This window comes from Stegodyphus dumicola, chromosome 9, assembly GCF_044657685.1.
Source record: "Stegodyphus dumicola isolate Sdum_Otavi_A_Nest chromosome 9, ASM4465768v1".
Classification (NCBI taxonomy): Eukaryota; Metazoa; Arthropoda; class Arachnida; order Araneae; family Eresidae; genus Stegodyphus; species Stegodyphus dumicola.
The window spans coordinates 64,022,121-64,037,580 of NC_140776.1; the positions used below are offsets into that span (position 1 = coordinate 64,022,121).

At 30.1% G+C, this 15,460-nt stretch overlaps 1 protein-coding gene across 2 annotated transcripts in view; it reads right to left on the reverse strand.

Moving 5' to 3' along the window:
- Positions 1–3,631: 3,631 nt before the first annotated feature.
- Positions 3,632–15,460, reverse strand: part of Taf13 (TATA-box binding protein associated factor 13) — a 43,528-nt gene continuing 31,699 nt past the window's right edge. The window contains exons 4-5 of one of the 2 annotated variants that reach the window (XR_015043002.1): positions 6,176–6,319; positions 3,774–3,908 (exon numbers count right to left, since the gene is read on the reverse strand). Coding sequence is in view for 1 of the 2 variants with exons in the window: in XM_085823519.1 (XP_085679645.1) it covers positions 3,735–3,908 (174 nt within the window). In the remaining variant the exon portion in view is untranslated. Of the gene's footprint in view, positions 3,909–6,175; positions 6,320–15,460 lie in introns of both variants that reach the window. The other variant, XM_085823519.1, reaches the window with a different exon arrangement.

Here is a 15,460-nt window from a genome sequence, read left to right on the forward strand (position 1 = left end):
TTTATCATGCTCAGAGAAGATTTATAACTGTAGACTCTCTCGACCAAGAAGATGCATCGAAAATGCATTTGACATATTGTCATCTCGCTGGCAGAAAACCACTTCTTTTAACCCTAGAAAACAGTGAGACAGTTGTAAATGTCTGTTGTTACCTCCACAATTTTTTTAATTAAAGATGGGATTGAGAATGAAAACAAACTATATTATTGTCTCAAAAAGCATGCTGATTACCCTTTGTTGTGCGGAGAGGTCCAGGATGGGCTCTGGAGATCTATTAAAAGTTTGAGATCTATTTCGCAACAATCTTCAAACAACTCCACAAGTCTCGCCAAAAATATCAGAGACAATTATGCCGATTACTTCGCGAATGAAAGTTCTGTTCCCTGGCAAGGAAAGTATATTTAATTTTTTTTTTTAGAGAGTTATAGGGCTCATGGCGATTCTCTCTCTAAACAAAAAAATCAGTGGAAGTAGTTACCGCAAGGTCATTAGGAAACACTGCTATTTTCATATTCAAACAAAATAATTACATTAAGAAAGTACGAGACATACCTTTTTTTAATGGCAACTCAGAAACATACTTTGACAATAGCCTTATTGTTATAGGAATACACTAAATATCTGCAATGGCATTTTTGAATGAAACTTACAGAATGCAATATTGAAATATGTAGAGAACAGCATATTTCTGTGCAAAGCAGTATGGAATATTTCTACATTGCACTGTAGTACTCTCTATATTATAAACATGCACATTATATAAAACCTTCAATTTTTTATATGTAATTTCTCTTAGGAGAAATACCATATTCTAAATATGCCTAGTAAAAAAAAAAAAAAAAAAAAAAAAAAAAATTCTTGAGGATAAGCGACAGATAGCTTGTATACAATATTTTTTCCATTTTGCAGGTGTGAAAGCAGTTATGCAGAAAACAGTACTTACCATACATTATTATTTTTTTTTTTTCTTTTTTCAATCAAAAGGAACATGTTTCTGCACTTAGCATTCCTTATTTACTGTCACTGTCGATCACTACAGTAGTTGGCTGCATTACCAGTATCATTATCACTAGTACTAGTATCCCACAACTAGTACAACTCTATGAAACATTCACCCAACAATAGATTTTATGCTCAAACATTAAATACATTTTGCTATGTTGCCACCTATTTGTATACATCTATTTCTAATCATTTGCATGTATAAGCCGCACCCCTGAATTTCATATGCTTTTCTGAAAAAAAAGGGGTTTACACTCGAATACAGTACAAAGTAAACAATGGTATTACTTTTGTTAATTTCTGTACACTTCACTTAACCTTTGTAACATGACACATCTACTTACCTGGATTTAATAATAATTGAAAAAGGCATTTTTCTCAATGCATTCTACAAATCTTAACAATCATCATGCACTTTTTTCATTTGATGAAAGATTAAAATTAAAAAAACGCCTATGCCTTATCTAGAAATTTCTGCTAGAGAAATGGCATGAATTTAACATATCAAATTTCTGTGGATAATAAATAATAAATGCTATGTTATTCATTAAATTATACACTATGCAATGAATTGTGCATGTTATTCATTTTTATTAAAAATAAATTCCTATGATAGGTAACATAGTAATTCAAAAACAGAACCAAAGATCAGCAGGAGACAAAAACTGTCGAGAGCTGTGACTCTTGATTTAAAGATACATCACTGCTTTTTCCTTTTTGAACTTCGTAAGAGCATTTTCTCAAAAGATTAATCTTTTTAACTACTTATACAAAGCTTACGTCATTAAACTGGTTATTGTTCTTAAAGTGAAAATAATTTTGAAGTAATATTTTTATGGTCAAAAATGCACAAAACGAACAATTCTTGATACGGATTTGATGTTTTAATAAAATGAATTCATAAAGTACTATTAAATCTTTTTTAATGTTAAAAACTTGAAGAATTAGTTCATTTAGAAATAAATCCACTGCAAATATTTAATAAAAAAATTACTCAAGCTGGTGTACTTTTGTAACATTAATAAAATATACATTATATTTAATATACTTATTTTTTAACAAGAAAAAGTTCTCATCTCATAGTACAAAATAGCATTGTACGTGGTACTTTTTAGAATATTAAAAATAACAGTATATCATATATACAAAAAATAAATTCCTTCTAAAAATGGGAGGAACACAATTATTCAGTTCAGTGTTTAAATAACAAAACAAACTGGTTTGTTTCAAGGCAGAGCTATATGAGAGTATGGAAAGAAAATTCATTGATTTTAAATGCTTTCTCACTTCAATATTTTCAAAGTATTTCAGACTTCTTTAAATGACTTGCTCACGCAGAACTTTCTGATAAAACCTACTGAAGTGTAAAGATTAAAAAAAGGAGGGCTTTTAGCTGAATAATTAATTTAGAAACAAAGTCCCTATCCTCAATAATTTCATTTGACCTACTATAACAAATTATTTTAATTAGTATTTTAAGGAAATTCTATCCTCTCAACTGCATAGCCTCATAGCATAGCAACTGGAATATCCGAATGCCAAATCTCACTGAAGGCACAGCTGATTTCTCATGTTTATTTGTTCCAAAAGAATTACAAATGCTTCTACAATGGCACCCCACTAAAATGGCATGGACAGATAATTCGTTACCACCTAGATTTCCCGATTGGGTCTTCCTCTCCATTCAACATTTTAGTGGGGAAGAATGTACAGAATTTTTGTTCCAAGCCAAATGAATGGCAGAAATTATTAGCCTAAAATTATAAAACCAGTCATCTTATTAGTTACCAACTTGAATATCAGAAGCCCATATATAAAATTACATAAGTTTTCAAAAAAATGTCTTCAGACATAAAAGCCGACATATATTCCATAAGCCTTAATCATGAAAGTAAAACATCTTGCCGAATATGAAATCCCACCAAATATGAAAGCTGGCAGTGATGTCAGTGAATTTGTCCCAATCATTCTCACAGAAGGCTACAGAAACCAACTGGTCTTTAAGTTAGATAATGAACAGATATAAATTACAGATACAGCATATAAAAGCCTTAAATCACTTAATCATAACTTTTAACTAAATAACATTACCATTATTTATCCATTTTTAAATAAAACTGCATATTGCACCTTTATTTGATGTTAAGATCCTGTACCTTTGAAAATGCTCCACTGCATGCTGTTCTACAGAAAACAGGTTTTAATATTAATTTTTTTTTTTTTTTTTTCAAAATGCAACAGACACACAGAACTTATATTCTTCTTTAGAAAAACTAAATTAGAACCTTGGTTTTATGTAACATCAAATAAAGTATTAATTGAATCAAATAAATTATGTATTTATTGAACATCACATCAAGTTCTGACAACTGTGTTATGACATCATGAATGTCCATTTTTGGCGCAATGTAAGTATGCTAATAGTATAACAAGTTCTGCAATGTATTCATGCTGATACTATGACAAGCTCATTACAAATTTGTTGTTAATTTTTCAGAAGTACCAATTTTTCTAAAATATTTTAATTACTTGAGCTTTCTGGTTAGTTGAATGCTGGGTAATTGCCTTTTACTGCATCACATATTCACATTCAATTTTTTAAATAATTTAAAACATAAATAACTGCACCTTTTAATATTCAAAAATATTTTATCAAAATGTTATATGTACATGATCAAAGTCTAATCAAAATAAATACTGTATATTACATATAATTATTAAACAGAAAATTATTATACAGAAGCATATTTCACTTCATCAAAAGCTTTGCGTGCTTTTTTCAGTTCTTCATTCATTGTTAATAGATCTTTTACACGAGCATATCTACGAGGATCTTTTCGAACCAAGAAAACTATATCTTCAACTTGAACTCTTCCAGTACGACCTATTTCCATTGCTTTATGGGTCTGTTAAATAAATTCATAAAATAAATATTTTATGAATTTGTAAAAGAACTGGTAGTAAAAATATCCTAAACATCATAAATACAATGCACTAGTGTAACTGTATAAAAATACTGAAAAGGAAAACATTAGCGTAAAATTAAATATTATTAGTCAACAATACATGTTAATCATTAAATTTCTTGACTTTCACTCTCAAACTTTATACAGTCAAAAGTCTTTAATCCGGACTCGTCGGGACTTCGGCGATTCCGGATTATCGATTTTTCCGGATTATAGATCATAAGTTTAAATCTAGTAAGATGGCATGCAAAAATTATAAAATTAAAAATATAAAACCGTAATTTATGAAATAAAGAGCAATTATGATCTAAAGGGTATCAGAATTTACAAAAAAAAAAGAAGCTTAATATTTATTTGTTTACTTTATTAAACATTTCTTTCAACGCGCGCATGCGTAAAGCATACATTGCGCATAGTCCAAATTAGAAAATTGCAACCAGAAAACTATTTGATTTGTATTTGTGATATTTATAATGATGAGGAATTTGATTTAAATCATATCAAAGACAGAGTACATCGAGATGAAATACTACATTTAGTAAGGAATTATAAGCCGAATAAAATAAAAACATCTGCCCTGAAGATAAGGATAGTGCTGACAGATCAACTTCCAGTTCATTGTGCACCGCAACATTCCCCCCTGCACAGAGCAGCCTGAAATTGATAAACAGATTTCGGAATGGTTAGAGAAACAAAGGAGCCTTTATCCATTTTTTGCAGCAATTCCACTTTTTGTTTGATGGACATCGAAACATGCTTTTCCTTTGTAGATCCTTTTGCAGCTCCAGCACCGGAAATTCTATTTGACATAATCGAAAGTTCCAACTTACTTTTATAACATTGCTCTAACAGTCTGCAAAAAATAATAAGCCAGATCCAATTCGAAGATTAAGGAACAACGCAATCTGCAACATTAATTGAAATAGATAATTAGATAATTTTAGCTTAGCTTATACTGTTCGTTATACATTAAACGCGCATGCGTAAACGTATTATGCGCATTCGTACACATATATGAACATGCATAAAGGTATTATGCACATTTTGCGTTGACGCATGCGCAGAAAGTTTGTAGCTTTGAGGTCCGGATTATAGATCACACTTATAGATCATTCCTGATTATGGGTGTCCGGATTAACGACTTTTGACTGTAATCCATTTTCGAATCGTTAGTGTACCAGCCACTGGCTGGTGCACTTTTCTTCCTTTATTCTTCAAAATTTAACTGATGGAAACTCCTGTTTGTAAACTGTGTTCAGGCTCTTTTAACAATGAAAAGAAAATTGGCAAACAGATTTTTTCCCCCCTGCAGCTAAATAAGTGCAATAAGGTCACCATTTCCTAAACTCACTTTTCAAAACAATGGATAAGTGTTTGCAATTTTCTTAGCACATTTTCTTTACATGGCCAGAAATCCTTACACTGAAATTTTATTTTTATTATGTTACATATGGATTGCATGCTAAATATTCTATAACATAAAGCTACTGAATTTAAGGCAAAGATATTAAAGAATATGAAACAATTAAACAAAGTTATTTTAAGGACATAGATTACCTTCATATCCTACATAAATGTAATTATAAGGAGGGGGAAACGAATAATACAGAACAGTTTTCAAAAGTTGCTTGCATAATTTGACTATGAAATGGCAGTCAAACATAAAAAATTAGTTTCTCTGCTCTGCAGCTAAAAAAACTTCCCAATATTATTTAGTTCCCAATATTATTTTTTGCTTCCCAATATTATTTAGTTTTCTCAATACTATTATAAATGCAGAAAGATCAAAGTATTGTAAATTTTCTAATTAAATGTTTAGATACTTCCTTATTACCTTTACCTCCCACCAAAAATCATGAACTCGCTGGTGATTTTAGAAAGCATTGATGAACTCATTGGCAACTAATTTTTAACCAAGCTAAAAGAGAGCATAAAAGCTAAATGGCTGCATAAAAGACAGCAGCCATTTTTAAAATGGTGAAGCTATTAGAATGTCACACAAGAGTAATCAATCAAGTTTAAATAAGCAAGACATATCGGTAACAAAACATTTACTTTTTTAAGAAATCTTTCCTCTTTGTGATTTGTTCTCCTGGCATTCACAATGATCTGTTTTTACTTAAAAAAGAAATCAGAGAGTTTGACAAACATTACATCATAAAACTTCAGCATTCACACTTGCCAAAACAGACATATTATACACATACTTTGATAACATAAGTACTTTTTGGCAACATCATGAGTTTTCCCATAATTATTTTGGTGACATACTGCTTTGCTCATAAATCCATTTCCTCGATTTTCACTGGGGGTGCAGACTGTTGGAAAATACTAGTGTTCATCTGCATACTCTGAATGAGAATCGGAGCACAAAATAAGACTTTTAATTGCTTTCATGTAACTCATATTTAGTAACAAAACAAATACAATGATTCTAGCATATCCAAGAGCCAAAAAATCTCAGGACACTGATTTAAAATACTTGTGGGCTAACAGTGATAACAGAAAACGGAACTTCTTTGTACAGCAGCACCACACTTATTTGCCAAAATTGGTAAACTTTATTACTTAATCTGCAAGAGGCAAATTTCAAATATCAGGCTTATGAGATGACTACGTTAATACATGGAAAGAAATTTAATATAATTAATACCCAAAGAATAATCAAATGGAATAGCCTCTGAGAATTACTGTAACTTTGGCAATGATCTTTAAAAGTAAGGCAATTACATAAATGAATTTTTCAGCATTTTTAATTAATTCACAAAAAGATGTTAAATTTCTTATGATATTAAATGAGCAAACATCATTTCCTCCAAAATGACAGAGAACTTTTTGATATCATTAGGAATCTCAGCCTTCCATTTAATGCATAATATATCTTATCTTGCATGAATTATAAAAATAACCTTATTTCTTATGCTTGATCACTTTAAAGTCAAACAAGCAGTTATAATTATTAAATATGAATGACATTCAAAATTTTCTAATTATATAAAATTAGTGGAAAATATTGCTGTTTTGGTCCTGTGCTGCAAACAACAAAACAAGTTATTTACAACATTAGCAATGAAAAATATCCTATCTAGTAACCTAATAAATAAAGTATGAGGGAAAAAAATATTTTAATTTAAAACTATGCCTGTATTTTAAAATAAGGATTCATAAGGCTTGTCAAAATAAGCTGTGACTAGCAATCAAGTATGCAATAATATCCAGTGAAAGATAAACATTTCTAAATGTCTTAATCCTGCATTGTATGGTGTTACTGTTTATTAACACAGAATATATTTTATTGTCTTCCCTCTTCTTTCCAAATGGAAACACCATGCATATATTGAATGTTCATATCTGTTCTTAAAATAAAGCTGGATAAAAGCACACAGACCCACTATGATTAGTACCCATGTGACAATAACTCAGATGAATGAATGTGCACATGGATAACAGAACAGATAAAAGTTCACGTTGATATAAGCCCAAATGAATTGAAAAAATATACTATATATTCTGGCGTAAAATGCACACTTTTAATACAAAAAATAAGATCGAAATTTACAGGTGTTCATTCCATGGCTCATATAAAAATTATACACTTAAAAGTACAGAAACTATATATGAGAATAGAAAAATTAGATTTCTACATTTCCTAAACGGTGTTTATTTAAAATAAATGACACATCTTATGAACTTAAAAATTTTATCATTTTTGTCTCCAGGCACATCATCAAATTCTGTTTATCTTCACTGTCACTGTTACTCTGATCTATATAATAAATAATCCTCTTCCATTCCATTTAGATTGTTAGATATATTACATTTTTAAATGACTTTTGAATTATATCAAGATTAATTTCATTCCATGCTTATTCCACTGACATTTTAATTTCTTTCAATGCTTTACTGATACACACATCTAAAGGCTGAACTAATGTTGTTAATCTGCCTAGAATAACTGCTATGTCTGTATTACACTCTTTCAACAATTTCTTCATTTCTTCATATTATCCATTAGATAGGATCTGATCATGTTTAAAACTAAAGACTTTCTGGATTTTTGAAGTCAACAGGATGCTTTTGCCAAACATATCATATGCACAATTTCACATCGTTTTCATACATCTAACCTTTCTCTTGAACATGAATGAAAACAACACTAGGAAAATTTACATTTCAGTATCGTCAAAAAAAAAAAAAAAACTATGGGTTTTAATTTTGTACTGCCCACTAAGATTTTGTACTTTAATTTTGTACTGCCCACTAAGCACTACAGAGAGGTGAGAGTTTCCGTGATCTGTTGTTTTTTGTGAATCGTGAATCATTTTTGTTCCTTTAACTGTTTCATTTCATATCACATCAAACATTACTGGAGTTTCATCCATATTTCCAATATGAGACAGTTATCCCTCCTTTTTTAGGCAATAATATACTTCTAAAAACTTACTGATTTTTAGTCAATACCATCCGGAAGGCTCTACATTCGCCCCCCCCCCCATAGAACCATGGAGGTAGGAAGTAAGATGGAGTTGCCCTAAACAAGTTTCTCCCGTACCCTGCTCTGAAATCCCTACATGGTGACCAAAAGATTGGGTCATTTACCATTGAGTTCAATGGCATTTGACGCGTTCGGATGTAAATATTTTGTAATTACGTCGTAAATATACATATAAATGTATATATTTTCTTTTTCTACAACACTTCAGAGTCCTAAGTATATGAAAACAACATATTTTTAAACAACATTTCATTCTGAACGGAATTAAATGCTATACTTCTCACAGGACAGTTTTCTCAGAATGGTTTAATTTGAATGAAATATTTTCACAAGTTTTCGTTAATTACATTAGAAAAAAATTAAGGTAATTTGATTTTATTCGGTTAAGGTACAAAAATTAAGATCAAAGTTTATTGTATTATTAATATTAAAATTATGCATTATTACTTTTCTATTTATAGAGCTTCTTCCTAAAATACTTTCTTAAATATGACATGATTTTTTCGCTTCTGAGGCATCTTTTAAATCGAAAAATGTAAGTCAATTTATAATTAATGCTCTATTCATCAGTTCATTTTAAATTAGAGAATTATTAGGAATTAGCGAAATACTTTAAATAGTACTTGACTTTCTCTGAACATTTCTGAAAGGGAATAAAATAAGTTTTTTTTTTTTTTTTTTTTTTTTTTTTTTTAAGTATTATTTAAAACTTATAACTGAGTTATTATAAAATGTAAGGGGAATAATTTTTTTAATTATACTTATCAGATTTTTTTTACCTTCATTTCAACAATACATATTCCAAAACTCTTTATTACTTTCTTAAGTGCGCATCTCATAGCATTTGCTTTACAATACCTTTTAACAGATTGCTTTCCAATACGAACAATTCTTGCTTAAATAGTTTTATAACGTATTTGTCAACAGGATTTCAATTTATGTTTACAATTCAATATTAAGGTTATTATATATTTAGATAACATTTATAATCATTATAAATTAGATACATTTAATAATTAGATTTCTTCACAGTACTTTCAAAGTTGTTTATAAGTGAATAAATTCTTCATTTCAAATACATTTATAAATAATTTAATGAATATTTATGTATTTTGTCAAAGGCAGTTACATGCTTTTTGCAATAATATGCAACAATAATATATGGATGTGAAAAAAATTTGTTTTATTTAAAACATTTTGGCGTTTGGAAAATAAAATAAAAGTAGCAAATACTCTATCAAGGGTATTGAAAGACGTATACAATTTTAAACGTACCGTAAGGTATTTTTCATTCTTTAAGCATAACATTTTTCTTAAAATCTATATTTTTGTAGTTCAACAGCTTAGAATTTTATAAAACAAATTCATAATCAAAATCGCGCTGTTGTTAGTTATCGAAAAATAACCAAGATGTTATTTTTGCGTAAATGTCACTAAACTATATAAATTGCTATTATCCATCACACTATGAATGTTTCTTTCATGAGAAAGTGTCCCTTTTTCGATTTGTATGGAACTGTCGTGTGTCGAAATACTATCAGAACTGTGTCAAGCAAGCTTCTGAATGTAAACAAAGAACACCCCATCTGGTGACCCAAGCTTCAAAGTAGTGCTTCACTTCTAGTGCCGACTGGCCCCTCCTTCCTTTCCTACCTCCATGCATAGAACTAAATTATTTCAAGCCATAAATTGACTATACCAACTCAAAGTTGCTTTAAAGTTTTCACTTCTATTTGCATTCTTTTTTTTTCTCACTTTAAGGCAAATAAAAATATACTGTTTCTTGTTACAATTCATTCATTCTGGAGATTTTCTAGAACCCAGTTTGCAACAATTTCTTCTAGAATAGGTCATTATGTTACTCCTTTATACAAAGCACATTTATTCTTTAGCATATTAGTTATTCAAACATCCTTACTGCAGCAAGATTTATATTTTCTTGAATGATTTTGAATTTGAAACCAGGACTCTGTTTTTCATTTCACGGGAGCTATATTTACTATTAAAAGTATTTGATCTTTTGTATTTCAAATAAAAACATGTGATTTATGAAGAACATCACTTTGATGTTCACATCAAAATCACAGCTTCTCAAATGTCTACAGAAAAAGAATACACCCGACTCCTTATTCCATGAATTCATTCATGTCAGAAGTGCAATCTTACCCCAAAATTATGTCTCCCTTTTCTTGAAACCCTTGAATAACATTCTTGTGCATGCTACATTGAACACAACCCATCCTCTTTACAGAATTATTTACTCTCATGATTTCCACTCAAACATTATTCCTTTGTCAGTATGTCATTGCTCAAAAGCCTGTGAAAAAGCTTTGAATGAATGACTTCAAAATTTAAGAACATCATACATGACTCTTTAATGTATCTTCGTAAAGAAAAGGGCATGTGTTATATGACGAATATACCTAAAAATTAAAAAATATAGTTAGAAATTATAGGTGAGTAGTATACACTGGGGTATAGGATAAAAAATTTAATTAAATTAATAACTAATGATAAATGAAAATAAAGAAACATATTTTATTTGATACTCGGGCAAATTTCAAGCCCTGTATATACAAACATATATGTATATATATGTAAGAAAAATAAAGAATGTGTAAAAGATTAAATTAGCAACGTAAAGTTCCCTTCTCAATTCTATAAACAGTAACCTCTATTTGCACTGTGTCATTTCCAGAAAATTATAATTCTGATGATGTAAATGTAACTGAAACCAAAACTTAACTGTTATGTCGAGAATTTCAATTATTAATATGTTTCAAGTTATTATTATTCTAATAGGAATATGTTATGTCGCGAATTACAATTTTTAATATGTGTTTTAAGTTATTATTATTCTAATATTTTTATTTGTATTCATGTGTATTTTAATCTGGAAAAAAAGTATTCTTAAGCTCTTAAGGTTTTATTTAACTCATTATTCTTGAGTAGGAATTGTAACAAAGGTGAGAGACGGTTGCAAGAAAACACATCTGGTTTATTGGTTATAGCCTTTTCCTAATAATAATGGAGGCAGTAGGGTCTTTTTTTTAGCTAATGCGTGTGAAACGGAAAGCGCTTTCCTGTCGCTTTGTAAGTTTGCAGTTTTATTACTTCAAGACAGTGGGGGTGGCTGGTAATTGGATTTTCGTAAAAGCTTAGTTTCACTTGTTAGTTGGGGGGTCTATTTTTTTTCTCACGTTATGAGTGCAGATGTTTTTCGGATTGCATTGTCAGATTTTCTGGTGTTTGATTCGTCATGGGTGTGTCATTTTCTCAATTTAGATAACTTAAAATTCTGGGATTGGTAAGATTTAATTTTATGATTTTTTTTGAAAGCCTATGAGCTCACAGAGGCGGAGAAACCGAGATTTCCTGGGTGCTTGCACCAGGCTAGAGATCATTCTGATTCTGATTTTCAAGAAGAGTAAGAGGAGAAAAAGTGGGGGCTTGACGGTCTTGCTTCTCGCGAGCAAGACCGTCAAGCCCCCACTTTTTCTTCGGGTCTTGCTTCTCGCGAGCCGCGTGAACAGCCGGCAGAGGGTTATGATTTTTCTCTCGGCTTTTAGCTGGCGAGAATTTGCGTTGGCTTAAGGCATAGAGCTCAGCAGAAGAATTTCGATTTCTCTTATCCCAAGAATTGTTCGGCAGATTCTCTTGGTGATCCTGACATCCTGATGCGGTATTCCTGTTTTTTACCGGCTTTGACTTCCTAATTAGATTTTGTTCCAAAGGTGCTCTACGCTTATGGTGAGTTTCGGGGCTTCCAGAATGAAAGAGACTCGTGTAGGACCCTTCTAAGGTGTGCATTGCTGTTTATTCTGCCTGTGGCAGCTGTGTCGATTTTTTTTTTTTTCATCATTCCATGCTCTGGAATTTATTTATTGTAAGGACAGCTTCAATGGTGTTGCAACCAAGTCATCTTTAAAATTCGCAAGAACTGTCTGCCTCCATTAACGATGATTTTGTGAATAAAGGACAGCAGGAATAATGTGGTGCTCGAGTAAACTTTGGACGCTGGACGATCTGTGGAGCTGTCAAATCACCTTATTAAATCAGTATACGAAGGTATTCCCGAGTAAAGTGAGTGTTGCAGATTGGACTTCACCCCGTGAGTGATTTTTTTTTTTTATATTTGTTTTACTTCAATAATTATCTTAATACTCAAGCAAGAGTCGTCATTTTAATGTTTGTTGAAATTTGAGCAATTACTTAATTTAATTAATCGATGTGGAAATTATCAGTGTTTTTAAAGTGAATTACCATGATAAATACTTAAGGTTACAAGATGAAATGGGAGAAAATACTTGTGTTACACTTATGATACAGTAGAATTTGATAATGTTAATCTTAATTAATGTAAGCTGTAATTTGGTGTAGTATTATGTGTTATTTTGCTTAGAAAAAATATGTATTGCTGATCAGTTATCCATTATTTAATTATATAATATATAGTCAAGAATTTAATAAATGTTTGTTTAAAATTTAATTGCAATTGTGTATTTATGTTGTGTATATTTACTGTGGTCTGTCATGTCCCTCCATTTGTTTGAGCCGGGAGGCTTTTAAGAAACATGGAGTTTAATTGAATTTTGAGTTATTGATATTTCCTTTACATAGGTTACTCACAACGCAAACCTTAAAAGTTAAATTGTACTATGCCACTATACGATTGATTGATAGATATGATATACGATTGATTGATAGATTTACTATACGAATATTTTTAAGAATGTCGAAATGATATATGAATATATGAATTAGATCTTGAATGTGAATTATTTGTTATTTTTTTTATTTGATTTTTTTTTCGTTAATTTATCTGGCACCACAGTGAGTCAGTTAAGTTTAAGTTATAATGGAATAAAGTATTTAAAATACAAACATAAAATTTTTCTATTTAACATAACCAATCACAGATTAGCTGTACTTTGTGCACCTATCTTGTATAAATAGCTAATAACTGTGTAGTTTTTCTCTCTTTCGCCTCTTCGCCTTCGTGCTGACAGCTTGTCGCTCAGCCTCTGCTAACTATTTGCCATTAATTTTAAAATTATGGGACTCCTTAATCCTAAAATTTAGCACTCCTTAATCTTCTACAGTTATGTATTAAGAAATTCTTCATGCAAGAATAAATGACATTTAACAATTAAGATGATTGTGCTTCTAAAATTCCGATTCATCCGATCATCCATTACACTATAATGTCCAACCAGCTACGCAGAAGTTTTTCCGCCCATGACTAAAAGTGTATTGTTTTCACCTTCCGCCAAAAGTACAATTATTACACATATATATTTTATAATTAAAAAACTTTCAACATACCATCTCTAAGGAACAAAAATTCAATTAAAATATGTATATATGTAATATTAAAATGCATAGGAGGAATCAGATACTTATGACAGCTTGCAATCTTAGATGGCCGAGTGGAAAGACGAAAAGATGACGCTGACACAAATGAATTTTGAAGAAGTCCCCCCAATCTTTATTTTCACACATACAAAGCCATCTTAGTAGATATTTATCGAATGCTAACAAAAAATTATAATTTCTATGTATATTGATTTTTTAAAAGAAATGACGTACGCATTAATCAAGATAAAGCAGTGCGATGTTGGCAGAGCAGAAGTTAAAAAAAGGAATGACATAGTTTTTGTGCCAAGAGTATTTATACTAAGTATGATGCATAAGTACAGCTAATCTGTGAATGGTTAATTTTAGGTTGTTATGTAACATGGAAAGATCTCGAATTTGGGAGAAGAGATGAATTTAGAGGAGAGAACATAAAATCTAGAATAGTTTATTTTGATGTCACCAATTATTCTTAAAGCAGCCATCATATTTTGTTATATCTTAGGAATAATATTGGTTACACTGCTTTCCCTAATTACAAAAAACTAAAAAGAGTACAAATTGCATGTAAATTTGCATCATATTCAGAGAATAATTATTATAACATTATAAATTATTTAACAGTTCGAGAAAATTTTGTGCATAATGAATTTAATATGCAGAAAAGAATTGGAGTTGAACTTTTGTTTAAACGAAAGAGATAAATGTACCATATTATGATTATGAAAAGTTTTGTGCAGCTAATCAGAAATACTGTTTTAGCACTGAATTAAAAACAAGGTTTCAAATAATTTAGTTAAATTTTAACTATTTTGCTTCCACATGATTTAATATCATTGTAACTTCACATTTAATCATATCATTTTTATCTGTAAAATTTTTAGGGAGTCCAAATTTTATTTTGTGAACTTTTTATCATGCAGTCCTATTTAGTAGCGACTGGATAATCACTGTTTACTCTTATAGTTAATGGCCCGTTTACCCTCAACTGAGTGAAGAATCAGTTAAAGACAGGACAATCTTGTTTAACTGTGCTACCCCCTTTCGGAACTATGGGAAAAAACTGGGAATATATTATTGCAACGCATCTCAGGTGTTCTCAGCCTGTTTTCTGCATTGCAAATCAAAGGTCACCGAAGTGCAGCTTCAGGAAGAGGAAGTCGACAGAAACAGCCATTTGGAGTAAGAAATAAATTACTCTTCAAGAGAATTTTAGAAATTTTTATTATTTAATAGAAAATAATATAATCTGAAATTTCTCTAGTTAAAATTAGTTAAAAACCCAATTCTTGCTTTTATTTAGCCTATTTCTTAATTTATTTTACTTAAAAATTTAGTTAAGAATTTCAAATATTTTAGAAATTTTCAACCAACTTGAAAATGAAAAAAATAAAAATATTACAGAAAACCATTTTTAAATATTTCTTAACTATTTTAAAGTAATGTATCATTACAGCAATTTTAAGGTACCCCACCCTTTTAAAGTAAATTCATACTTTTTGTTTTAGCAATACACTGAAGATTTGAAAAATAGGCTTCAAATATTGCTTGGATTGTGTATTTTTAACAATTTTTTATCAACTAATTAGACATGCTTGTAATATCAAAGCAAAAGTGTTCCTTAAAAATAAAACTATCGAAC